The sequence below is a fragment of the Somniosus microcephalus genome, chromosome 3 (genome assembly GCF_052327205.1).
Source record: "Somniosus microcephalus isolate GS21.2 chromosome 3, FLI_Smic_1.0, whole genome shotgun sequence".
NCBI lineage: Eukaryota > Metazoa > Chordata > Chondrichthyes > Squaliformes > Somniosidae > Somniosus > Somniosus microcephalus.
In genome coordinates, this window is record NC_140989.1 from 167,017,167 (window position 1) to 167,044,339 (window position 27,173).

Here is a 27,173-nt window from a genome sequence, read left to right on the forward strand (position 1 = left end):
CGATATAGACGGTTTGGTCAGATGGGCAGAACAGTGGCAAATGGAATTTAACCCTGATAAGTGTGAGGTGATGCATTTTGGGAAGACTAACAAGGCAAGGGAATACACAATGAATGGTAAGATCCCAGGAAGGACAGAGGATCAGAGGGACCTTGGTGTGCATGTACATAGATCCCTGAAGGCAGCAGGACAGGTAGATAGGGTGGTTAAAAAGGCATATGGGATACTTGCCTTCATTAGCTGAGGCATAGAATATATGAGCAGGGAGGTTATGATGGAGCTGTACAAAATGCTAGTTAGGCCACAGCTGGAATACTGTGCGCAGTTCTGGTCACTACACTATAGGAAGGGTGTGATTGCATTGGAGAGGGTGCAGAGGAGATTCACGAGGATGTTACCTGGGCTGGAGCGCTTCAGCTATGAAGAGAGTCTGGACAGGCTGGGGTTGTTTTCCTTAGAGCAGAGAAGGCTGATGGGGGACCTGATTGAGGTGAACAAAATTATGAGGGGCATAGATAGGGTAGATAAAAAGAAGCTTTTCCCCTTAGTAGAGGGGTCAATAACCAGGGGGCATAGTTTCAAGGTAAGGGGCAGGAGGTTTAGAGGGGATTTGAGGAAAAACTTTTTCACCCAGAGGGTGGTTGGAATCTGGAGCTCACTGCCTGAAAGGTTGCTAGAGGCAGGAACCCTCACAACATTCAAGAAGCATTTAGATGAGCACTTGAAACGCCACAGCATACAAGACTACGGGCCAAGTGCTGGAAAATGGGATTAGAATAGACAGGGCTTGATGGCCGGTGTGGACACGATGGGCCGAAGGGCCTCTTTCTGTGCCATATAACTCTATGACATTAATATTACTCGCCTGGAGCAATGTCGTGGGTGGTCAGCTGACATTAATATTACTCACCTGGTGCAATGCTGCGGGAGGTCAGCTGACATTAATATTATGCACCTGGAGCAATTTTGCGGGAGGTCAGCTGATATTAATATTACTCGCCTGGCGCAATGTTATGGGAGGTCAGCTGACATTAATATTACGCTTCTGGAGCAATGTCGCATGGAGGTTAGTTGGCAATAATATTACTCGCCCGGAGCAATGCCGCCGGAGGTCAGTTGGCAGTAATATTACTCGCCTGGAGCATTTCCGCAGGAGGTCAGTTGGCACTAATATTACTCGCCTGGAGCAATGTCGTGGGTGGTCAGCTGACATTAATATTACTCGCCTGGCACAATGTTGCGGGAGGTCAGCTGACATTAAGATTACTCACCTGGTGCAATGCTGCGGGAGGTCAGCTGACATTAATATTATGCACCTGGAGCAATTTTGCGGGAGGTCAGCTGACATTAATATTACACGCCTGGCGCAATGTCATGGGAGGTCAGCTGACATTAATGTTACGCATCTGGAGCAATGTCGCGGGAGGTTAGTTGGCACTAATATTACTCGCCTGGCGCAATGCCGCAGGAGGTCATTTGACACTAATAATACCCGCCTGGCGCAATGCTGCAGGAGGTCAGTTGGCACAAATAATACACGCCCGGCGCAATGCCACGGGAGGTCAGTTGGCACTAATAAGACTCTCCTGGCGCAATACCGCAGGTTAGTTGGCACTAATATTATGTGCCTGGCACAATGCCGCAGGTCAGTTGGCATTAATAATACCCGTCTGGAGCAATGCCGCGGGAGGTCAGCTGACAATATTACTCGCATGGAGCAATGTCGTGGGAGGTCAGTTGGCAGTAAAATTACCCGCCTCGAGCAATGCCACGTGAGGTCAGCTGACATTATTATTCGCCTGGCGCAATGCCACGGGAGGTCAGATGACATTAATATACCCGCCTGGAGCAATGCTGAGGGAGGTCACTTGGCACTAATAATACCCGCCTGGAGCAATGCCGCAGGAGCTCAGATGACATTAATATACCCACCTGAAGCAATGCCGTGGGAGGTCAGTTGGCACTAATATGACTTGCCTGGAGCAATGCCGCGGGAGGTCAGTTGGCACTAATAATACCTGCCTGACGCAATGCGGCGGGAGGTCAGTTGGCACTAAGATTACGCACCTGGCGCAATGCCGCGGGAGGTCAGTTGGCACTAATAATACCTGCCTGGTGCAATGCCGCGGGAGGTCAGTTGGCACTAATATTACGCGCCTGGCGCAATGCCGCAGGTCAGTTGGCACTAATAATACCCGCCTGGAGCAATGCCGCGGGAGGTCAGTTGGCACTAATATGACTCGTCTGAAGCAATGCCGCAGGATGTCAGTTGGCACTAATAATACCCACCTGGCGCAATGCCGCGGGAGGTCAGTTGGCACTAATATGACTCGCCTGGAGCAATGTCGCGGGAGGTCAGTTGGCACTAATAATACCTGCCTGGAGCAATGCCGCGGGAGGCCAGATGACATTAATACACCCGCCTGGAGCAATGCCGCAGGAGGTCAGTGTGCACTAATAATACCCGCCTGGAGCAATGCCGCGGGAGGTCAGATGACATTAATATACCTACTGGAGCAATGACGCTGGAGGTCAGTTGGCACTAATATGACTCGCCTGGAGCATTGCCGTGGGAGGTCAGTTGGCAGTAAGATTACGCGCCTGGTGCAATGCTGTGGGAGGTCAGTTGGCATTAATAATACCCGCCTGGTGCAATGCCACGGGAGTTCAGATGACATTAATATACCCACCTGGAGCAATGGCGCGGGAGGTCAATTGGCACTAATAATACCCGCCTGGAGCAATGCCGTGGGAGGTCAGCTGACATTAATATTATTCACCTGGCGCAATGCCACAGGAGGTGAGATGGCACTAATAATACCCGCCTGGAGCAATGCCGCAGGTCAGTTGGCACTAATAATACCCGCCTGGAGCAATGCCGCGGGAGGTCAGATGACATTAATATACCCACCTGGAGCAATGCCGCGGGAGGTCAGTTGGCACTAATATGACTCGCCTGGAGCAATGTCGCGGGAGGTCAGTTGGCACTAATAATACCCTTGTAGCGGTTTGTGTAGATCGCCACTAAATAAGAGAGTTTGACTTCGACGAACTATCAATAAGGGCCTAGAAATTCGGTTGGCTTTGCACCCAGTTTTCGCCCAAAGAGGGCTTTTGCGCCTCTTGCTAAACTTCCCCCGATATTCAGCGGTGCGGTAATGGCGGCGTTAGCCAGTAGCGCTGCGCCACCACCGATGACGTCATCGGTGTGCGCAGTGCCCCGCTACCGGCCCGACCGCCATATTGAGTTGCGGCCGCCTCTTCCGCGGCGGCCGCAAACAGCGACCAGAAAACAGGGCCTACCTGATGCGGTAGTGGGGCGAGTTAAGGCGGATGTGCGGCCGGCCGCTTTTTCGGCGGCCGCCTGCCCACACCTCCTTCCCCGGCCTCCTCCACCCCCCCCCCGCGGCATTGCCGGCTGTTATCCGGGAGCCCGGCACTTCTCCGTGGTGCCGGGCTCATTTGCCGGCACTAGCGAGCAGCGATCGCGCTGTTGCAGGCACCTCCCCCTTAAGAGAGGGAGGAAGGCCTGCAGTACCGCAGCCTGCCGCTCCGCAGCGGGTGGCGCTGCGGCACTTAGCGCGCCGATATTCAGTTTCAGCGCCCCAAGCGGGGGCGCCGAAACACTTGATTTGTGGCCGGCTTCGACTTGGGGCGCTGAAACTGAATTTCCGGCGGGCGCAAGTAGCTCCGCACGCAGCGGTAATTTCTGGGCGCAAGCGAGCTGGCCGCCCCAAAGTCAATTTCTAGCCCAAGTTGTTTATTTACAGGAACAGACTAATTACATCAGGTAAGATGGCAGGTAAGATGGCTGACTGTAGGAGCACCGTGGTATAGGTCTTGTCCCAGCGGGGACTCCACGAGGACTGAGTTCGCAGTCCTGTGGGGAGCGTGATGACATCATCGCGTTTGTGTTGTGACGTCATCACGTTGCTCGCGTTTCCCGCGCTTAGGGCGTCACGTGATGTGCGTCGTTGCGTCGCTGGCCGTTGAGGCCGAAGTCGGGAGGCCGGGCTGTGCCGGTGCTTGCCGCGGGAGCGGAAGATTGCGTCGCTCCCGTCGGCTGGCCGTTGAGGCCGAAGACGCTAGGCCGGGCTGTGCCGGTGCTTGCCGCGGGAGCGGAAGATCGCGTCGCTCCCGTCGGCTGGCCGTTGAGGCCGAAGATGCTAGGCCGGGCTGTGTCGGCGCACGCACATCACGTTGTACGTGACGTGACGTCAGCGCGCTAGGGCGCGCCTTAAAGGGGCAATGGCCCCAACAGGTAAGTTAAACATACAGTAAGGTAAGTTAAAGGGAATTATGTGTCTCAATCTAAGGGACAACCAGTGTTACTGCCACATAGGCCCCCACAGAATTCGCTTTAACGAAAGTCCAAGGATGAGATGGTCTGACGAGCTGGTGGTCACGGCGGTCATGCTGTCTCGACTTGGTAGGCGAGGTATGAAGATGCTGCTCGTGAGCGGATCCTTACGCGCGTCGTGGCGAATAAAACGTATCCGTCAGGCGAAGGACCGTGCAGACCTGCGAAACAGCAGGCCTTGTCAGAGTGACGGGCAGGCTGGGCGGACGCAGGCGATGTTTCCGTTGGCTGGTGAGCGAAACCTTCGGGAGGCTGGAACGCACGGAACGGTGCATGCCATAGTGCTACGACGTGAACACAACGGAGGGTGAAGAGTTGCTGCGTTGATCAGTGATCGGTGAGGCTAGCAACTTTCACGTGGCTGATCGCGGCCGCAGGATGCCCGTTGGACCCGTCCTCGGTGTGTGCAGCTTCAGTCGACGTTTGCATTTGTTAAAGGGAAAACTGGAGAAAGGGCGGCAACGGTCCAGGTTGTTGTTGCTTTCAGGAGGGGTTAACTCTGCCTGGAGGGTGGCAACACTTGTAACAGTTGTAGATTTAGGAGAAAACAGCCGGGAGGGCGGCACGCTTTTGTTCACGCCGAATCGTGTAGTAGGTAACACAACCAGCAAGCTGAAGGGCTGGTGCGTCGTCGGCGGAGAAGGAGTCGTTGGTGTTCACGAGGGATGGGTTCTCGTGGTTCGCGAGGGATGGGTCCTCGTGCGCGAGGAGTGCGTCCTCGTGTTTTGCGGGGGTGAGTCCTCGTGGTATCCCCACGGGGCGCGCTCCGATCTTGTGGGCCCGAACATGCTGTACCCCGCGCTTGGAGAGATGTATACTTGCTGTTGCTTTGGATGTAGAGGCGGACGATCCGTGTGGCAGTAGAAGAGTCGAATACGGAGACCGTGAGCACGTGCGTGGTCTGTGCCGCATCGATGTTCTCGGCGAACAGGGCTTCTACCTGCATAAAGCACGAGGGAGACCGTGGCTCCCTGGATTGCGGTAGCGACAGCAGAACGGCTGATGCTTCCATAGCGTGCTTCGTTTGTGAAAGATGTTCACAAACCCACCAATTGTAGCGCTGGTGGATGATGGTTGCCGTTGGTCGTGCTCTACCTCTGTGACATCGTTCGTGAACAACGGGCTCACCTCCAAGCTGCGCTTCCATTGCGAATACGTACGCAAAGACGGGGTCGCTTTTGGTGGAATCGGTGTTAGGTGGGTGCTGTTCCGTGGTTGTTCGTCGGTTGTGTGTTGGTCGTCTTGTGTGAAGACGAGGTTCAGGCGCGCGTTGCTACCGTGAAAATCGTTCACGGATACGGGTTCACCAATTGTAGCGTTGGAATTGATGAGCTCCCGTACTCACGTCGTGGGGTCACCAATGTAGCGGTTCATGTAGATCGCCACTAAATAAGAGAGTTTGACTTCGACGAACTATAAATAAGTTGTTTATTTACAGAAACAGACTAATTACATCAGGTAAGATGGCAGGTAAGATGGCTGACTGTAGGAGCACCGTGGTATAGGTCTTGTCCCAGCGGGGACTCCACGAGGACTGAGTTCGCAGTCCTCTGGGGAGCATGATGACGTCATCGCGTTTGTGTTGTGACGTCATCACGTTGCTCGCGTTTCCCGCGCTTAGGGCGTCACGTGATGCGCGTCGTTGCGTCGCTGGCCGTTGAGGCCGAAGTCGGGAGGCCGGGCTGTGCCGGTGCTTGCCGCGGGAGCGGAAGATTGCGTCGCTCCCGTCGGCTGGCCGTTGAGGCCGAAGACGCTAGGCCGGGCTGTGCCGGTGCTTGCCGCAGGAGCGGAAGATCGCGTCGCTCCCGTCGGCTGGCCGTTGAGGCCGAAGACGCTAGGCCGGGCTGTGCCGGCGCACGCACATCACGTTGTACGTGACGTGACGTCAGCGCGCTAGGGCGCGCCTTAAAGGGGCAATGGCCCCAACAGGTAAGTTAAAAGGGCAACGGCCCCAAAAGGTAAGTTAAACATACAGTAAGGTAAGTTAAAGGGAATTATGTGTCTCAATGTAAGGGACAACCAGTGGTACCGCCACACCCTCCTGGTGCAATACCGCAGATTAGTTGGCACTAATACTACGCGCTTGGCGCAATGGCACAGGTCAGTTGGCGCTAATAATACCCGCCTGGAGCAATGCCGTGGGAGGTCAGTTGGCAGTAAGATTACGCACCTGGCTCAATGCCGCAGGAGGTCAGTTGGCACTTATAATATCCGCCTGGAGCAATGCCACGGGAGGTCAGTTGGCACTAATATGACTCGCCTGGAGCAATGCCGCGAGAGGTCAGTTGGCACTAATAATACCCTCCTGGTGCAATACCGCAGATTAGTTGGCACTAATATTATGCGCCTGGCACAATGCCGCAGGTCAGTTGGCACTAATAATACCCGTCTGGAGCAATGCCGCGGGAGGTCAGTTGGCACTAATATGACTCGCCTGGAGCAATGTCGCGGGAGGTCAGTTGGCACTCATAATACCCGGCCAGCACAATGCCGCGGGAGGTCAGTTGGCATTAATATTACGTGCCTGGCGCAATGCCACGGGAGGTCAGTTGGCACTAATAATACCAACCTGGAGCAATGCCGCGGGATGTTGGTTGGCACTAATATGACTCGTCTGGAGCAATGTCATGGGAGTTCAGTTGGCACTAATAATACCCGCCTGGCGCAATGCCGCGGGAGGTCAGTTGGCACTAATATGACTCGCCTGGAGCAATGCTGCGGGAGGTCAGTTGGCACTAATATGACTCGCCTGGAGCAATGACGCGGGAGGTCAGTTGGCACGAATATGACTCGCCTGGAGCAATATCGCGGAAGGTCTGTTGGCACTAATATGACCTGCCTGGAGCAATGTCGCGGGAGGTCAGTTGGCAGTATGGTTACGCGCTTGGCGCAATGGCACAGGTCAGTTGGTGCTAATAATACCCGCCTGGAGCAATGCCATGGGAGGTCAGTTGGCACTAAGATTATGCACCTGGCTCAATGCCGCAGGAGGTCAGTTGGCACTAATAATACCCGCCTGGAGCAATGCTGCGGGAGGTCAGTTGGCACTAATATGACTCGCCTGGAGCAATGCCGCGGGAGGTCAGTTGGCACTAATAATACCCTCCTGGCACAATACCGCAGGTTAGTTGGCACTAATATTATGCGCCTGGCACAATGCCGCAGGTCAGTTGGCACTAATAATACCCGTCTGGAGCAATGCCGCGGGAGGTCAGTTGGCACTAATATGACTCGCCTGGTGCAATGTCGCGGGAGGTCAGTTGGCACTAAATGACCCGCCGTCCCCGAAGCCTGCTTGTGAGGGGCAGGGTAGCGGCAGTGCGTGTCACTGAGGCTCGGGTACCCAGGGAACGGCTCCGCGGTGCTGCAGCTCTCCTCGCGCCCCTGCACCTGCAGCAGCGCCTGACGTCACTATCCGCTGTCACGTGGGCCGGGCCGGGCCGAAGCTAGCCTGTCACTGCCTCCCCTAAACACTGCGAAGGGGCGGGCGGCTCCCGCCTTGGAACTTCGCAACTCATAAATACTGCGCGGGGAGGCTATGACTATCCCGAGAATGTAAATAGTGCTGCTGCTTCATCCTGATCGAGGGGAAAAGCCTGTGGGTTGGCGGTGTGCTTTGCGTGGCTGAGATTTTTATTGCTCCTCACGCACCCCCCCCCCCCCGCACGGTGAGAGGGCCTGGCTCTTTTGTCCTACGCCATGGAGGCGGGTGACGTCAAGACGGTGTCAGTCATAAGCATTGTGGGTCGAGCACTGTGCGCAGGCGTGCTGCTGACGGCGGCCCTGTATTTGCTGCGCGCGGTGTGTCACACCATGGCCTGGAAGTGCGGCGGAGACAGCCAGGCCGAGCTGGTCAACAACCTGCGGAGTGAGTGCCGGGTAGCGGGGCGGCGCGGCGTGGCGGAGAGTGAGGCGGAACAGGGGCTCGCCAGCGGGCGACACAGCGTTCGGCTGGCTCCTCAACCCCAGCCCAGCCCAGGCGAGAAGAGGCGAGCCGGCTCCTGCGGGACGACCATCCCGGGGGCTGAGGCTGTCGAGGCTCCCTGCCCTGGAGTGACGGGCTTGGCCCGGGGGGGCGCGGCGCCACCACCGCGCCTTGGCTGCTTGCTGCAGTCTGCGACAGAGGCAGGGCTGCAGCAGTGCGAGGGCCCGCAAGGGGCGGACTTAGTTACCAAGCCCCGGCTCGGCTCTGATTTCCCTCCTCGGGAATTGAGTGCGCAACCCTGCGGGGTTGAGGGGTGGGGCAGTGCCAGGCATAGCAGGGCAGAGCACAGCAGCCAGCGGCAAACAGGGCACCGCAGTGTGGTCAGTGGCCAAGCTGTCAGTCCACAGAGCGGTGAATTGTGACAGTTTTCAGTGAGTGAGCATAAGCGCCCAATAAACCCTGCTGTAACGAACCAGCCCAGTCTCTGTTCTGGGTACCTATCATGTTGGTGCATGACCCACCCACAGATTGTGTGCCTTTGTGACTGGCAGCTCTTGCCTGAGAACAATTGGAGGCTGGTACCTCTGGCATATGCGGTAAAGATTCTACTGCAGATGTTGTCATCCTCTTTCCCCCACCAGACCCCCCCCCCCAAAAAAAAAAAAGCGCGCGCACACACGCCCTTCTCACTTTCTTTTTCCAATGATAAAACTTTGGTTTCATTGCATTTTGGAGGACCAAGCCCATTTTTATCATGCCTTATGGTATGAATGAATTTTGTAAACACAAGGGACTAGATCAGGTCTCTGAACTGTTCTTTTTGTGGAGATGAACATAATGGCAGTTTGATGTTCCTTTAGTCAGCATCTAATGTTAGAGGGGATTCAAGTCAAATGATTAGTGTTAGGACTGTTAATTGTCTGTCCTTTGTTCTGTCAGGATATATCTCCTCTCGTGAGTTTGGGCTGCAATGATCCATAGACAGCCAAAGGATACCTAATAAACCCTTGAGTAGTATAATCTAATACTTTGTTTAAACCTGGCTTGTGGCAACTGACAGCTCTGGTTTCAATAGGATAAGAATCATATTCCTTTGAGTCCTAGCTTCATTGTTACTTGCATATATCATTATAATTTTCAATTTTGTTCATAAACCAAATGTTTGTATAGCTTTTCAAGAGAATGATGCATCTTAAACTGCTTCTAATAGGAGTCTCATTCAAGCATCAACTGCATGGAGGAAGGGGGAGATTTTCAGTCATAATCATGTCTTGCCAGATTTGTACCTGTTCTGTTGTCTCAGTTTAAATAATTTGCATTTAACCTGATACTATTCTGCTTTTTAAATTCTGGAGATCCAAGCAATGTTTTGTCAAGCTTAAAAAACTTTTAATTTTAAAACTTAAGATGGAATCTTTGATCACTCCCAGATTTTGAGCATATAACCTAAGCTGACATTCGTTGAATGGCTATGGTGTTGGCGGTGGCAGCCTTCCAATGAGTTGCGCTCTGCTTAGGTGGGTGTTTGACCTCTGGGCAGTATTTCCAGAAGAGCAGAAAGTTTTCCTGGTGCACTGGCATCACTGAAATCATCAGTAACATTGAGTGCTTAGTCATCTGTCTATTGAAGCTATGAGGGCATCGGAGGGAGAAGCACCAGAGTGAGATTGACTTGAAGGAAGAACTTGCATTCACAGTGCCTTTCACATCTTCTGGACCTTCTAAAGTGCTTCACAGCCAATTAATTACTTTTGCAGCATAGTCAATTTTGTTAATTAGTCAGAGGAAGTTAAGTGGTGAGCGAGAGTTCAGTTGATCCATCAGACTACAGCCAAGGTAGTTAACTAATGAATAATTGGTATGGCAGAACAAACAAATCAAAGAAAAGAAGGGAGAACAAACTTATCTAGCCAGTGCATGATGCTGGATTTTCTGGAAGTTGAATGTGCTGGGAAGTGTCTTCCAGGTGAACTTGCTTGAGCTCACTGGCTGAGCTTGAGAAACATTTGTAGACACTCCACACTATAAGGGAGGAAGAAGGCATAGAATATAAGAGCAGGGAGGTTATCCTTGAAATGTATAAAACACTAGTTAGGCCACAGCTAGAATACTGTGTACAGTTCTGGTCACCGCATTACTGGAAAGATGTGATTGCACTAGAGGGTACAGAGGAGATTTACGAGGATGTTGCCAAGACTAGAGAATTTTAGCGAAGAGGAAAGATTGGAAAGGCTGGGGTTGTTTTCTTTGGAACAGTGGAGGCTGAAGTGGGACCTAATTGAGGTGTATAAAATTGAGGGGCCTACATAAGAACATAATAGTGGATAGGAAGGACCTATTTCCTGTAGAAGGGTCAGTAACCAGGGGGCATAGATTTAAAGTAATTGGTAGAAGGATTAGAGGGGAGTTGAAGAGAACTTTTTTCACCCAGAGGGTGGTGGGGGTCTGGAACTCACTGCCTGAAAGGGTGGTAGAGGCAGAGACCCTCATCACATTTAAAAAGTATTTGGATATGCACTTGAAGTGCTGTAACCTACAAGGCTACGGACCAAGAGATGGAAAGTGGGATTAGGCTGGATAGCTTTTTTTTGGCCAACACAGACACGATGGCCTCCTTTTGTGCTGTTAATTTCTATGATTCTAAGGCTTCCTGTAAAACACATTGGTCAGTCCACAGCTAGAGAAGAATATTGAGGCACAATAAGGGAAGTGGGTGACTATTGACTGAGGGGAGGCTCAGAATGGAAGGATTGGGTAAAGGCAGTGGAGGAAATTTCTGGGGCCCTGAAAATGTCTGATGGGTATTTAGCATTGGTTTACAGTTCTGAATATCTGTAGCACAGACCCACAATGCTAACTGGTGAAGAAGTGATAGAATTCCCATAAGTACCACTTGCCTTTTTTTTTTCCAATGCCATCATTAGAAGGATATGTATTTTCTGTAGCTGCAAATGTGAGTTCCTAATCATTTGCTCATCCAAGGAGAGTGTAACTAGAGCAATGGAAGGGGAGGGCCAGGGTGTAGTGAAAGGGCAATGCAGCCTAAAGTAGTATGTTCAAACGTGCCTTGAAAGATTTGTATAGTGCCTTTCTCGATCTCGAAGTCCCGAAGCACTTTACAGCCAATTAAGTAATGCTGTAATGTGGGAAATGCGGCAGCCAATTTTGTGTACAGAAAGCTCCCACAAACAACTGTGATAATGACCAGATAATCTGTTTGTGGTTTTGGTTGATGGATAAATGTTGTCCAGGACACTGGGGAGAGCTTCCCAGCTCTTAAAAATAGCACCGTGGGATCTTCTGAACCCACCTGAGAGCAGACGGGGCTTCAGTTTAACATCTCATCCGAAAGACGGCACCTCCAACAGTGCCGCACTCCCTCAGTATGACACTGGATTGTCAGCCTGGATTTTGTGTGCAAGTCGCTGGAGTGGGACTTGAACCCACAATCTTCTGACTCAAAGGTAAGAGTATTACTACTGAGCCACGGCTAGCACCTTGAGGCAGAGAGAGTTAATAAGCAGGTTAGTGAACGATAAGTTGAGTGTGCCTGAGTTGCAGTGTTTATATGCAAAACATTAGAAATAAATTCCAGGAACTACAATTTTAATAATTAAAATTTAGGGACAGAACTAGGATGAGGTTGGCAATGACATATTCCCAGCTATAAAACTTGCAGGCGATGGGGAAGAGCAGAAGGGAAGGAGGGATGGCCATATTAATTTAAAGCATGATTACAACCACAGAAAGCAATGTTTTAATTAATGGCTTTGCTCAAATAGTGTGTTTATGTTGAGTTAAGAACGTTTAAATCTCTATTTATGCTGTTTAAGATGTTGTAGTGTTCAATAACCCAGTGCTTATTTGGTGCATCATTTAGAAAAGCAAGGTAATTTTTCTTAGACATTTATATTGGAACCAATGAAAATGCATGTGACTAGTTTGAATAGTGGTTCGTATCAAACATTTGTTTGTTTACCTGTACACTAAAGTCAAAGTCTTGATCATCCTTTCATTGAGGTTAACCTATGTATGTGCCATCAATAGCAATAAAGGATTTTAGATCTATAAAAAAACCCTAACTGGTACCATATTGGAAGTAAACACTAGAACAGCCAATAATGGGGAAAGACAGGGATTTGAGTGGTTTCCAGTAGTAATGGAGCTGTAATATGGGGGAGTTTGGTTATCATAAGGTAGACTGGGATAATACAGCACTCCTTGAGATGAAGCAGGAATGTAAATGAATAAACTGATTCTATTTAATGTAAAAAATAAATAAACCAATGAACAACATACAGGTTGTGCAATGAGATTTAATCTATTTCCTACTGATTTGTACCCTAAAAAACTGCTCTAGGCAACGCTCACTTTCAAGCTGGCTGTCCCTAAGCTAACTGGTCATAACTCCCTCTATTACAGGCTATACATGTTTGTACCTCAAGCTGGAGTGTGTGTCTGGATCTGACTTTTACTCCCACCTTGAGACAGAGTGAGAAGCAGTGTTCTGACCCCTGCATCCGCCCTGTGCTGAGGATTGGCCTACCAAGCTACTAATCAAAATTACCACCATGAATGAAATGCTGCCATCTTGATGTGGAACCTTGCGGCACCTGGCCTGCATGTTGTGTTTAGCCAAGCTCCCTGTCAGGCACATTGAATGAAAACCATTTTGGCGTAATGGCAGGAAATATCTAGAACCTCATTGTTTCAAAGCTAAAGTAACTTGTCTGATGGCTGACCTGTATCATGTCCCACCTAAGAACCATTTTAAGTATTCTGAATGGGTTTAATTGTTAACTGCTAGAGAGATGCTACTTATAATTTAACACTTTGTAAGCTGAATTTATCCTGTATAGCAAAATCATAACAGGAACTAAAACAAAATCCCTTCAAGGCAATATAGGATAAAGTCCCAAAATGTTATGGGCAAATATGTTAATCTTTCAGGTATCGAGTGAACAAATGTGAGAAGTCACACACCAGGTTATAGTCCAACAGCTTTATTTGAAATCACAAGCTTTCGGAGCACTGCTCCTTCATCGGGTGAAGTGAAGAGATGCATATAGACACCGCATATATAGTCACACAACACTGCCAGATGATTCCAGGTAATCTTTCTAACTGCCCTTTATCACACCTCGGCAGAGAGATAATCATAGCAATCAAAGGTGTGAATGGTGTCCAAACAGGTCACAAAGTGGAAGGTGCCGACCACCTAGTCTCTTCGCCGGGAGCAAGCGGAAGCCAAGTGCAGGCAGTGCATGTCGACCCAAGCACCCCGCCCATTCAACCACCGTCTGCCCCACCTGTGACCGAGACTGTAGGTCCCGCATTGGACTCATCAGTCACCTGAACTCATTTTTAATGTGGAAGCAAGTCATCCTCTGTTCTGAGGGACTGCATAAGAAAAGATGATTAAAGCGCAAACAGGCCATTGGGCCCAACTGGTCTATACTGGTCTTTATGCTTCACACTCGCTTCCTCCCATCCTATTTCATCTCGCCCTATCCGCATATCCTTCTATTCCTTTCTCCCTCATTTGTTTATCTAGCTTCCCCTTAAATGCATCTTAAGCTATTCGTCTCGACCACTCCATGTGTTAGCGAGTTCCACATTCTAACTACACTCTGGGTAAAGATGTTTCTCCTGAATTTCTTAATGAATTCATTAGTGCTTATCCCCAAAAGTGGAAACCGTTTTTCTACTTCCAAGTTGTATAAGTTTATAAAAAGAAATAAAAGAAATAAAAAAAATTGTCTTAAAATACCCCTGTGCAGCACCTTGGGATGTTTTACTATGTTAAAGGCGCTATATAAATACAAGTTATTTTTGTGATCTGATGCCTGTGTTGCATCCCAGTACTTGTTCATTCAACATTACTTCCCATTACTTAGCTTTTTGCACCTTTGCCAATGGATGAAGTACACATTTCCAGCACCAATATGCATGACCTTTGCTCTTTTAGATGCACTAGCTAAAGACATACAGAATTTAGTGCAAGGAGCTCTTGCATCTTGCAACAAACCCTGAATAGCCTCCCAAAATAGAGCCTTGCCCATTAGTTGCTTTCTGTTAATAAGCCAATTTTCAGGCCATGTAGCAAATGACTGTGTTGCACCCCAGTACTTGCTGATTCAACATTACTTATATCAGCCATTTTTTTAAACACCTTTTGTCAATGAGCTAAGTCCACTCCAGCACAGATGTACATTACTTCTGGTACTTCAAAGAATGAGATTCGATTTGTGAGGCACAATCTTTCTGAAACCATCAAGGTGATTCTGCTCTCCAATTCAACACCGATAGTTTCTTCTGTTTTCCCCACTACTGAGGAGCTAAATGGTGTATAATTCCCCTAATTTGGGTTTTAACATTTGAGTATCATAATGTTGGAAGTCCTCCGTTACAACTATTCTATTTTTGGAGCTCCTAAAAATATTAACCAGAGCATCACTTGTTGCCTTGAAGACTCGGATGTATCCATTCTGGATCCAGCGTCACTGCAGCACTTTCTGCTTTGTTTCTTTACGATAAATATTTAAACTGACCTCTAACTGTGCAAGCTTGGTGTTGATGTGAAGGTGAATTGGCTTGGTGCCAGAGTATGTATTTGGAGGTTGAGGCCTGAGCTGACTCGAAATGGAGTGATACTGATTCCTCCAAGTTTCTGCATTTTGTTCCAGTGTCAGCTTTGGCCCTGAATCTAAATTTCAGGCCACATTTATGTTGGTGTAAAGTGCAACCACTTTGCACCAGTGCTACAGTTATAGTGTGGATTCACCCTGAATTTTATAATTCCAAAACCAGTTTGACAAATCTGTAGCTTATCCATTAGCTTTAACTGTGAAGATTAGTCATATCTGCCCTCATGATCATTTCCCCAGCCCCATCTGATATTTTAATGTAATTTATCACACATGGACTTGTCCTGCTCTTAAACACACTGCCTAGGGGCAAGATCCTTCATAGAATTCAAGTGGCCATCATATCGCACTTGCCCTGTTGGATGTCGAAGGCTTGATTCTTGGATATTCTGTTTCTGCATTGACTAATTTTTCAGGGTTCCCAGTAACTTGGTGTTTGAGAGCATGAAGTGGGAATGAACTGTGAAGGCTGAAAATATTGCACCCATTAATTCATGCATTGGTGTTAAGCACATTTTGAGAATCTGTTGGGGTATGGTTTCCTGGCAATTGGGTTGGCAAGAACTGCTGTTTGAGCAGGACCTCTCATCTCCCTGAAGGTTATGTTGCTGTCATCTGATTATTGTGCACTTCTAGTGGAAACATTAATTAGAAAATGCCCAGTGGTGCCTAGATTTCATCGGCACCAAGCCTTGCATTCGACAGTATAATCCTAGCTGGAATTTGCATTTTGAATTTTCAGGTTTGATCTCAAGCTTGTTGAGCTTAAAACAGTTACTTTGCAAGCCAAGTTTCTACATAGTTAGTGAACTACAAATTTCTTTGGCATGTGGACAGGGTGGCTCCTACTAATCATTAATTTTATTTTTGCTGAAAATGTTCTCTGAGTGTAACTTGTCTCAGAAAATTGAGCAAGTTTTAATCACCCCTCCCATTCCCACTCCGTTCAAAGGAAGAATTCTTCTCTCTTGATTTGCACAGGGCTGGAACTGTTCCTGTAGCATGTTTATGCTAAATTTTAGGCAGCTGTTTCCTGTGGGTGCAAATCCATCTCTTAAGCAAGTTGAAGAATGTACTCCTTGGTATTGGTAGGGGGCAGGAGGAAGTCAACTCAATCTACTTGTGTTGTAATCGCCATTTGTGTCAATGTGAAAGATCGCTCTGAGCTGCAAGGTAACAACCTGTAGTGACTTCTCTGCTATAGACAAGCATTGTTGTCTTGATTTGATTCTTTTATATGACTGCTACAGTACACCAAGCTAGTTCAAAACTGTAGATCCTCAGATTCCCACTGCTAGTTTCTGTGATACCTGTGTGCTTGATTAAAATTGAACATTATTAAATCACCCCTGTGAGATACCTAGCAATTCATCCAATGAAAAGCGACGAGTTAAGAAAGTAACTATAGGTTTTTATTGGCTAAATAACAGAGCCCACCCTCGTGGGTGATCGGATCCAACAAGGAGGAATACCAGCCAGTCGACCACCTTTATACCTGGGCAGGTAGGTGGAGCCATGGGCGGAGTCAGCAGTGGTCAGCCCAGGTATAACAGTGTGACAAGAGGCGACCTCATATAGTGATACAACAGTGTGAACAGTGATAACCATAGAGTAACGATATAACAGTGATAACTATAGTGTAACGATAGTGAACGATAAAAGTGGTTTACCACATTCACCCCTTGTTTAGATTTGAGTCCGGCGGGGTGAAGTGTACTACCAGTTCTGGTATGTCAGTCTGTCCGGAGGCCTCGTAAGCCTTTCTGATCGTCGCAGCGGCGGTGTTGCATTACCCGGTGTTAATGCTGGTGTCTGCGTGGTCGGCGAAGGCTCGTGGGGTTCCGGCATGCCGTCTACCTGGGCTGGAATTGGAGGGGGGGGGGGGGCGGGGGGTGGTGTGTGTGAAGGTGGTGTCTCCAGAGTGCCCGAGGGTGCGAGGTCTCGTAAGGAGACTGTCCTCCCGCCCGTCTGGGTATGCCACGTAGGCGTACTGGGGGTTGGCGTGCAGGAGGTCCACCCTCTCGACCAGGGGGTCTATTTTATGGGCCCTCACGTGCTTTTGCAGCAAGACTGGCCCCGGAGAGGTCAGCCAGGCTGGTAGTGGTTCCCGTAGTCGACTTCCTGGGGAAAACAAACATTCGTTCATGGGGGGTGGCGTTAATGGCAGTGCAAAGTAGTGACCGGATGGAATGCAGTGCTGCCGGGAGGACTTCCTGCCAGCGGGAGGTTGGGAGGCCCTTAGATTTTAAGGCTAAGAGGACGGCCTTCCATACCGTCGCGTTCTCTCTTTCCACCTGGCCGTTCCCTCGGGGGTTGTAGCTGGTGGTCCTGCTTGCGGCAATACCTCTCGCTAGTAGGAACTGACTGAGTTCCTCGCTCATGAAGGAGGAGCCCCGGTCACTATGTATATAGTTTGGGAACCCGAACAAGGCGAAGAGGTCGTTCGGGCATTTAATGACCGTGGTACTGGTCATGTCTGGGCAGGGAAAGGCAAAAGGGAAACTGGAGTACTCATCAACAATGTTGAGGAAGTACACATTACGGTCAGAGGACGGGAGGGGCCCCTTAAAGTCGATGCTCAGGCGCTCGAAGGGGTGGGTGGCCTTGATCAGGCTTGCTCTGTCCGGCCTAAAGAAGTGCGGTTTGCACTCTGCACAAGTCTGGCAGTTCCTGGTCATGGTCCTGACCTCCTCGATGGAGTAGGGCAGGTTGCGGGCCTTAATGAAGTGGTAAAGTCTGGTGACCCCGGGGTGGCAGAGGTCGTTGTGGAGGGTCTGAAGTCTATCACTTTGCGCGCTGGCGCATGTAATTCGTGACAGAGCATCAGGGGGTTCGTTCAGCTTACCTGGCCGGTACAAGATATCATAATCATAGGTGGAGAGCTCGATTCTCCACCTCAAGATCTTGTCATTCTTGATTTTGCCCCTCAGCTTGTTATTAAACATAAGCGACCGAACGCTGGTCGGTGAGGGTAAATAGTTTTCCTGCCAGGTAATGCCTCCAGCGTCGTACCGCCTCCACAATCGCCTGGGCCTCCTTCTCGACCGACGAGTGTCGGATCTCAGGGCCCTGTAGGGTCCTTGAGAAGAAGGCCACTGGTCTCCCCTCCTGGTTAAGGGTAGCGGCTAAGGCGAAGTCGGATGCATCGCTCTCCACTTGGAAGGGGATGGACTCATCCACTGCGTGCATTGTGGCCTTGGCAATGTCTCCCTTAATGAGGGAGAAGGCTGCGCACGCTTCCTCCGTAAGGGGGAAGGATGTGGACTTCATGAGGGGTCTGGCTTTGTCTGCATAATTGGGCACCCCATTGGGCATAGTAGGCGAAGAGCCCCAGGGTTCTCTTCAGAGCCTTTGGACAGTGGGGGAGGGGTAGCTCCATGAGGGGACGCATTCTTGCGGGGTCGGGGCCGATGACTCCGTTCTGTACTACACAGCCGAGGATGGCAAGGCGCGAGGTGTTAAACACACATTTCTCCTTATTGTAGGTGAGGTTCAGCCGTTGGGCCGTACGGAGGAATCTCTCCAGATTAACATCATGGTCCTGCCGGTCGCGGCCGCAGATGGTGACGTTATCTAGGTAGGGGAACGTGGCGTGCAGCCCGTTCTGGTCAACCATCCGGTCCATCTCCCTTTGGAAGACCGAAACCCCATTGGTGACACCGAAGGGAACCCTAAGGAAGTGGTAGAGGCGGCCATTCGCCTCGAAGGCGGTATACTGGCGGTCCTCAGGGCGGATAGGGAGTTGGTGGTAGGCCGACTTAAGGTCGATGGTAGAGAATAGTCGGTATTGTGCAATCTGATTGACCATATCAGATATGCGGGGAAGGGGGTATGCGTCCAGCTGGGTGTACCTGTTTATGGTCTGGCTGTAGTCGATGACCAGGCGGTTTTTATTGCCGGTCTTAACGACCACGACCTGGGCACGCCAGGGGCTGGTGCTCCCTTCGATGATGCCCTCCTTCAGGAGACGCTGCACCTCAGAGCTAATGAAAGCTCTGTCCCCGGCGCTGTACCGCCTGCTCTTGGTAGCGACGGGTTTGCAGTCGGGGGTGAGGTTAGCGAACAGGGAAGGTGGCGGGACCTTGAGGGTGGATAGGCCGCAGGTGTTACGCAGTGGGCGGTTTAAAATCTGCTGGTTGTCGACTGAGTGGGGGGAGGGGTCCGCCGTATGCTAGCGTGACGCTTTGGAGGTGGGATTGGAAGTCTAGCCCTAGTAGGACGGCAGCGCATAGCTGGGGCAGGACGAGGAGTTTAAAATTTTTATACTCCGTACCCTTAACCGACAGGGTCACAACACAGTAGCCGCTGATGTCTGTGGCGTGTGACCTCGATGCCATCGAGATCCGGTTGCGCGTTGGCTGGACAGGGAGGGAGTAGTGGCTCACCGTGTCTGGGTGGATGAAACTCTCCGTGCTTCCGCTGTCGAACAGGCGGACATTGTCTTCAGTATTTTCTGCCGCCGTTACCGCTTTAAAGTTACAGTCTCTGCCGAGTGCTTGTAGCACCTGTAAAAATTCATCCACGGGCTCTCCTGGCTGTTGCGGGCGGGATCTTAGGAGGTGTCTGGCATACATGGAATTTACCGGGCTCTGGTACTGCCTTTTCAGCCGGTTGATGGCGTCCTCGTATGTTTTAAGGTCCCGGATGAGTGCGAATACTTTAGGGCTCACTTGGGCGGCCAGAACTCTTAGCTTGAATCTCTGAGGCACGCCGGATTCTCCCAGGTAGGACTCGAAACAGCTCAGCCAGTGTTCGAAGTCGAGGGCTGAGTTTGCAGCCAGTGGGTTTAGATCCAAGTACGGTGGTCTGAGGGCTCGCAGCCAAGCTGGCTGCTGTGGCTGTTGTAGCTCGGCGTCTGGCTGGTCGTTTTGCTGCTCGCTTTGCTGCTCAGGGAACGACATTTTAAAATTTAGCCAATAAAATTGATATACCTATCAATTCATCCAATGAAAAACGACGAGTTAAGAAAGTAACTATAGGGTTTTTATTGGCTAAATAACAGAGCCCACCTTCGTGGGTGATCGGATCCAACAAGGAGGAATACCAGCCAGTCGACCACCTTTATACCTGGGCAGGTAGGTGGAGCCATGGGCGGAGTCAGCAGTGGTCAGCCCAGGTATAACAGTGTGACAAGAGGCGACCTCATATAGTGATACAACAGTGTGAACAGTGATAACCATAGAGTAACAATATAACAGTGATAACTATAGTGTAACGATAGTGAACGATAAAAGTGGTAACCACACCCTGCAGATGTGGTTTTCGTTATCTCCATATAGAAAACTCCCACTCAATCTACCTCTTGATTCTCTTTCTAAGCTGGTGCTGCTTGGAGTTGCCTTTAATTTTGTTTCATTTTATGTAGTTGACTACAGATGGGGAATTCAATGTTGATCAAAACCCATTTATAAAAAAAAATTAATAAAAATTGCTACATGCGAAAAATATAATCAAGCTGAGTGAACATGGAGGTTGACCGAACAAGGTGCTTCAAACCTTGAGTACTGAACGCTTTACTTATGTACCAGCCTTGTTGTGCAGCATCACTAGTGAGGTATGGAACGGAGGGGTTAGGTTGGAAAGTGAAACTAAAGTAAAGCCAAGGAGGACTGAGAATGGGATGGAGAGCAAAAGAGAAGGAGGCAGGTAGCATTAAAGCATTTGGTAGTTTTAATTGAAAGTAAAACTAAGTTCTAGTTGTAAATATTGGTGAGGCTGCTCTTGACATTTGAGAAGCTTTGACTAATGTTTCTTTGTGAGCTGCAAAATAGGAGGACTGTCCTTTTTGTAGAGCTGAGGAGTCAATGGGTTAAATGTTCTAGAAGTGCCAATACCAGTATTGCTTGTATTGCAAATACTTGATGGGAGTAAATGATACTTGAAAGCTAATCTCATTTTTCTTGTGTGCCTGCAGTTCTCTTGTAGAACGGTTCATCGAACAAGGACAGGGTTATTTTCTAGTGTACAATGTAGTACTTCGCTGCTAAGGTGAAGCTACTTAATAATAAATTTTAAATTATCTAAAAATGCTACCACTCGTATCCTGTGCTGCAGAGTCCCATCACCACCTATCAATCACATCCTCGCTGATCTATATTGGCTTCCCGTCACCCAGTGGATCAAACTAAAAACCAACCCCCCCCCCCCCCCCCCCGTTTCCAAATCCATCCAGTTTTGCCCATCCTACCTCCTAGCCTTGTGTCCCTTCCCATATCCTCCAGTCCTTTGACTCCAGCATCCTGTGCATCCTCCCCTTTTTTTTTTTTTCACCCTACCTTTGGCAGCTTTGGAACTCCCTCCCAGCACCCTCCATCTCTTTGAAACTCTGTCCACCTTTAAAAGTTTGCCCCCAAACACCACATCAACTAAGCTTTGTTATTCTCCTCACTGTGCCACAAAGGCCTGCACCTTTTCTCCTGAGATTTATTTCTAGTGTCAAGGTGCAACATAAGTGCAAGTTGTTGTATTACTTGAGGCCAGACAGTCACCTTGCTGTTGAGGAAAACAGTGGCTGAGTTCGTTGTTTTATTGCCACTCGGGATGCGGGAAGAACCCTGTTTTTGTTTGTCCTAAGTTAATGTATGACAAAGATTGGTTAAGAGGCTGTAGATATTCTGACTCTGTTCCTGGAAAATTCCTGTCTACATTTGAAACAACTACCTTTGTTTATACTTTTTTTTTTAAAAACGAGACAACCGTAAATATAAGATGATCACTAATAAATTCAATAAGGAACTCGGGTGAAATGTCTTTGCTCAGTGTTGAGAATATGGAACTCTCCACCACATGAGTGGTTGTGGTGAATAGAATAGATGCATTTAAGGGGAAGCTAGATAAGTAGTTGAGTAAGAAAGGAATAGGAGGATATGTTGGATGAGGTGAGACGAAGTAGGGTGGGAGGCGGCTCGTATGGAGCATAAACACCGGCATAGACCTGTTGGGCTGAATGGTCTGTTTCTGTGGGGAAGCTTCCTTAAAGTTATGCTCACCAGGCAAGGTGAGGAGTGCAATAGGGAGATGGCCTTTTTGTACCCAGTAGCCGCGATCAATTTTATTTATGCAGCTAAGAATGGAGAGCGAGGTAGGATGTATTGCAAACCTCTTATTGACTAGCCATGCCATGGAAGTGCTGATTTGGATTATGATTTCTAATTTGGAAGAGGAACAGTTTGAGGGTGAAGTAGTGAAAATAATTTGTATATCTATGCAATATATTTGAAATCTTGCATCTGTGTGCAATTCCTGTCAACTGTTTCCATTGTGTAAACTCCTGGGTCTACATTTATAATAGAAATGGCCCATACAAAAGTTGTCATATAGAAATTACCACCTTTTTTCTCCTCCACCTCTTTCCTCCCTTTTCCCCCCCCCCCCCCCCCACAAACTGCTGCAGCACCCCACTAGTTGGAGGTTGTAATTGGAGCGTGACAAGTTTACATAACCAACTTTCAGTATGAAAGTGAACATGTGAATTTAGAATGAAAATATTAATATAAGGATAAAACCTTTGACTTGCAGATTTAATTTGGTCCCATCTTCATGTCCTGATCCAAATATTCTTGATGGGCCGGATAGCTTCCTTCTGTGTTTGTAAACATCTTCATTGTGTTGTAAAGTATGATCTCCGATTATTCTCCTGAAAAAATTACTATATTCCAGCATTGTTTATAGCATATTGCAATGCCAAATTTCAAATTGGAATATTTATATTTTGTCATGTATTCCAGCAACTGCCTTTTTTATATCAAGAACTAAAACAAATGATTGTTCATATAGAAATGGTTCTATTTATAATACATCACTGGGGTATCAACCTACAGTGGGTAAGGGAAATATTTGCTTTCCAGGAACCAGGAGGCGAGAGTGCTACCACTGAGCCAAGGCTGATGCCTATCCTGAAGCTTGTTCCTGTATCGCACCCATTATGCTGATAGGTGAACCAGTAATGGCTTTCCCAGAACTGAGCCTGTAGTTGTTTAAAACTGTGCTTTTTTTTCAACTGTGTTTTCCCATGACCCCTGTGTTTGCTGACCTACATTGGCTCCCGGTCTAGCAATGCCTTGATTTTTAAAATTTTCATCTTTGTTCAAATCCAAACATGGCCTCGCCCCTCCCCATTTGTAACCTCCACCAGCCCTACAACCCTCCCGAGTTCTGGGTTCTTCCAATTCTGACCTTTTGTGCATCCCCGATTTCCTTCGCCCCACCATTGGCTGCTGTGCCTTCAGCTGTTTTGGCCCTAAGCTCTGGAATTCCCTCCCTAAACCTCTCCACCCCTCTCTACCTCTCTTTTAAGACGCTCTTTAAAACCTACCTCTTCAATCAAACTTTTGGTCACTTGTTCTGAGATCTCCTTATTTGGCTCGATGTCAAATTTTGTCTAACGGTCCTGTGAAGCACCCTGGGATGTTTTACTATGTTAAAGGTGCTATATAAATGTAAGTTGTTTATAACATACAGGCAAATAAGTGCATTCAGCACTTTTTAAGGAACTAAGAGCTGGTTCCCAGCTCGGTGCTGCAAAAGTAGCTTTTAAAATACTTCAAAACTTGGTGAAGAAAATTGATCATCACTGGTCCCTTGTTGCCTCCCATCCTCAAATGCTACCAGAACCCAAGCCTCTTCCTGCACCCCCATCCCAAACTCTACCTCCCTCCCTTTCCATTGTGCAGACTCTCTGACCACTCTCCCCAATCCTTCCAGATTCGTCAGCACCCCTCTCAGAACTCTAGCACTCTTCCCTCTTGCTCTTGGATCCCAAAATCTACCAGTGATCCTTGGCCCAGCATATCCACCGCAATAGTCCCAATCTAATGATCCCATTTATCAGTCAACTTGGAACCCAGCATGCTGTTCCCAAAGCCCTATTTCATTCTCAATCTTGTATATATCACACCTGGTACTTTAATCCCAACAACCTTTTCTCTGCTTTCCAAAGCGACTGAGCTAGTACTCCTGAGCTAGTACTCCTGCATGTCAGTGCCTCCTGACCCGTACTCCACCCCTGGAGATTGCCGCCTTCCCAGTGTTCCCATACTCAAACACCCCCATCCCAATGTTTCCACACTCCCAAGACTTCTTTCCTACCACTGTCGCACTCCAGTTCCGGTCATCTCCGACCCCAACACCCATCTGCTCCTCTCTCTCCCGGGCACCTCTTCTGTGATCTCCGACCCCAGAAACACCCTCCACACTCTCATCAAACCACCCTTTCCACTCCCCCAGTGATGCTGCATATTTTAAATGAAATATTGTGCTGTGTATCCTGTTCTAGTTTAGATAAATTGGGTATGTAGCTAAACAAGCATATAATAGTTAAAAGTTCCTTGAAAATGTCAAACCCCAAAATAATATTGATTGCATTTTCAGAAGAATTTTTAGCAATCACCGTAAATGAGTAGCCCTGATACTCGTACTGCATGTTGTGTGGGCACAAAACAATGTATTCTGACTTAGTATGAGCAATGCCATGGGAGAGCCCTTATTTAAAAAAAAAGAAAAAGTTTTTTGTCACATTTCAGGGCCACAGTTGTAAACATGCCTGGACCTGATTTTATGTGTTATATTGAAGGAAGAGGATAATAGGACCAGTTTGTGCAGATGTACTTCAGTTCCTATTTTGAAGTTGTGAATTGTCCTTATTTTTATCATGCCATTATAAATTCCTGTGTCCAAATTTATAATGGGAACTGCCTAATTTGCCTCGCTGTAATTACACCCTCTGGCTAGTTGAGGGGCTACTGCACCCCACCACTTGGGTTTAATTACAGCGTGACAAATTTACATTGGCAATTTCCATTATAAATGTGAAATTTATAATGGAGAAGTTGGCGGATTTAAGGTTTTTAATGTATCTTCATTCTTCAAAGTAATAAATGACAGCTGAAAACGTAGGCAGTGTACAAATCAAATGCAAGGAACACTGCTAGGAAAAAACTACCAACGAGGAACTGCTGGGGATGTGTGAAAACCACTCCAGCATGGTGTCGATAAAATATGTTAATAGAAGACTGAGGAGCCAATGGTAGCACTACTGTCAAAAAAGAATGACTGGATGACCTTTTCCTTTTGGCCTGTGCCGTCTGAGAAGCCAGAGTCTAGAATTCATGGGGGTTACCACAGCCATCATTTTCATCTGAAGAGGCTAGACCCTGTACCAGGCTGCAGCTCGCGACACACATTTCTGCCAACAAACCACAGAAATGTATTTCTGATAGATGGCAAGGTTGCCCATTCACTCACTGATTGATTGTGTCAGGGCTTGCTGCGTGTAAGCCTGGCTTCTTCTTTCCTTGCTGTCTTTCAATGGAGAAGTGAAGACCACAAATATCCTTAAGGAAGCTGCTAATGGGTAATTTTTTTAATAAAATCATCAAAACAATATAAAGCATAAACTGTGAAATTGAGGTAATTTTCACAGAAATTGATGTAAATTATTCGATTAGCATGTGTAACAAATGAAACTTGTGCTTGTACTTAGTTTTTTATGTATTTTGTAATATATTCTGGATATTGGAGCATTTTTTCTGTTTGAGATTCAGCAGAAATAATGGCAAGCTCTGGAAGGACTGTACCATTAATCAAGTTGAGAAGAGGTTCTGAATAAAAATCCTGACTTTAAACATGCAAATCTTTTCAGTTTTATATTTCTTGGTCTTCACTGCAAAAGATTATACCCTAAAAAAACAAGGATCAACCTGCCCATTTGACATTATGTAGGCAAGGTATTTGTGAGGAAATATTTTGCCTAGTTTTCAGTGAAAATATATTTTATACCTCAAAGAACAAAGTCAAAATGTTAATGTTTAAACTGTTGTAACTAGCTTAAGTAGAGCACTGTAACCTGGTTCCTTTAGTGTAAGTTAATACAAATGACTAATGTAGGTTTTGCTTAATTGATATTGTAACTGCCAGTGACGGACTGACCTCAATAAAACATCTGTGGCTGAATAAAAGTACTTGTTTTAATCACAGCGACCTGACTCCTGTTGCTAAATTGAGATGCCCTTGCAGCAACATAGTATCTGACTTAACAGAAAATGCTGGAAGCACTCAGCAGGCCAGGCAGCATCCGTGGAGAGAGAAACAGAGTTAATGTTTCAGGCTTCTGATGAAGGATCCCAGACCTGAAACGTTAACTCTGTTTCTCTCTCCACGGATGCTGCCTGGCCTGCTGAGTGCTTCCAGCATTTTCTGTTTCAGATTTCCAGCATCCGCAGTATTTTGCTATTGTAATAGCATCTGACTTGCTGTGGGCACTGTTAGTACAGACAGAAAATGGTGGCCAAGGAAAGTGTCTGACTGCAGCCGCATTAAGAGCTGCCAACCTGAAGTGACCACAGACTACTATCTAGATATGATTTGAAACTTTTAACTTGGGAGTGGCTAGGGGAGCTAATGCTAGATTTTTAAAGTTTGAAAGAAGCTGCAGTGAAATGATGGAATTTAGAGCCGACAGAATCCCATGGTGGTGCTGCTGTAATTGGAGGACAGACTCCAGAGTGGGCAGGGTTGAATTTGTGAAATGTGAAGAGCATTAGGCCAACAATGTTAAACCTGCAAGATGTGACTGCAGAGAGTAGATTGATGAGTTTGAGGTGTTGAGGCCCTCGCCTGTGGGTGCTGATGCAGGAGGACTGGTGTTCTGCGGTTGAGCTAGATTGCAGTTCGCCGGGTTCAAGACGATAACATTCATTGAGTCATTGTGCTGGGGAACCTTGTCTACTGGAGCTTGAGGATTTATTGTACTCTGGAAACAAATCTAAAATTGAGTTTCCCTACATTACAGCAGTGACTGCACTTTGAAAGTACTTCATTAGCTGTGAAGCTTTTTGAGGTCATGGAAAGGTGCTATATAAATGCAAGTTCCTTTCTTTACAAGCTAGATGTCATGGTAAGTTCAAGAAAGGACTCATAGAAGATAAGAGCAGGAGTAGGCCATTCGGCCCCTCGAGCCTGCTCTGCCATTCAATGCGATCATGGCTGATCATCCAAATTCAGTACCTGGTCCCTGCTTTCTCCCCATACCCCTTGATCCTTTTAGCCTTAAGAAATATATCCAACTCCTTGAATATATTTAATGTATTGGCCTCGACTGCCTTCTGTGGTAGAGAATTCCACAGGTTCACCACTCTGGGTGAAGAAATTCCTCCTCATCTCTGTCCTAAATGGCCTACCCCTGGTTCTGGACTCCCCGACCATCGGGAACATCCTTCCTGCATCTAGTCTGTCTAGTCCTGTC

At 48.0% G+C, this 27,173-nt stretch overlaps 1 protein-coding gene across 2 annotated transcripts in view; it reads left to right on the forward strand.

Moving 5' to 3' along the window:
* Positions 1 to 7,936: 7,936 nt before the first annotated feature.
* LOC147121529 (protein-L-isoaspartate(D-aspartate) O-methyltransferase-like) overlaps positions 7,937 to 27,173 on the forward strand; it is an 86,434-nt gene continuing 67,197 nt past the window's right edge. The window contains exon 1 of one of the 2 annotated variants that reach the window (XR_015077566.1): positions 7,937 to 8,228. Coding sequence is in view for 1 of the 2 variants with exons in the window: in XM_085981865.1 (XP_085837991.1) it covers positions 8,060 to 8,228 (169 nt within the window). In the remaining variant the exon portion in view is untranslated. The remainder of the gene's footprint in view (positions 8,229 to 27,173) is intronic. The other variant, XM_085981865.1, reaches the window with a different exon arrangement.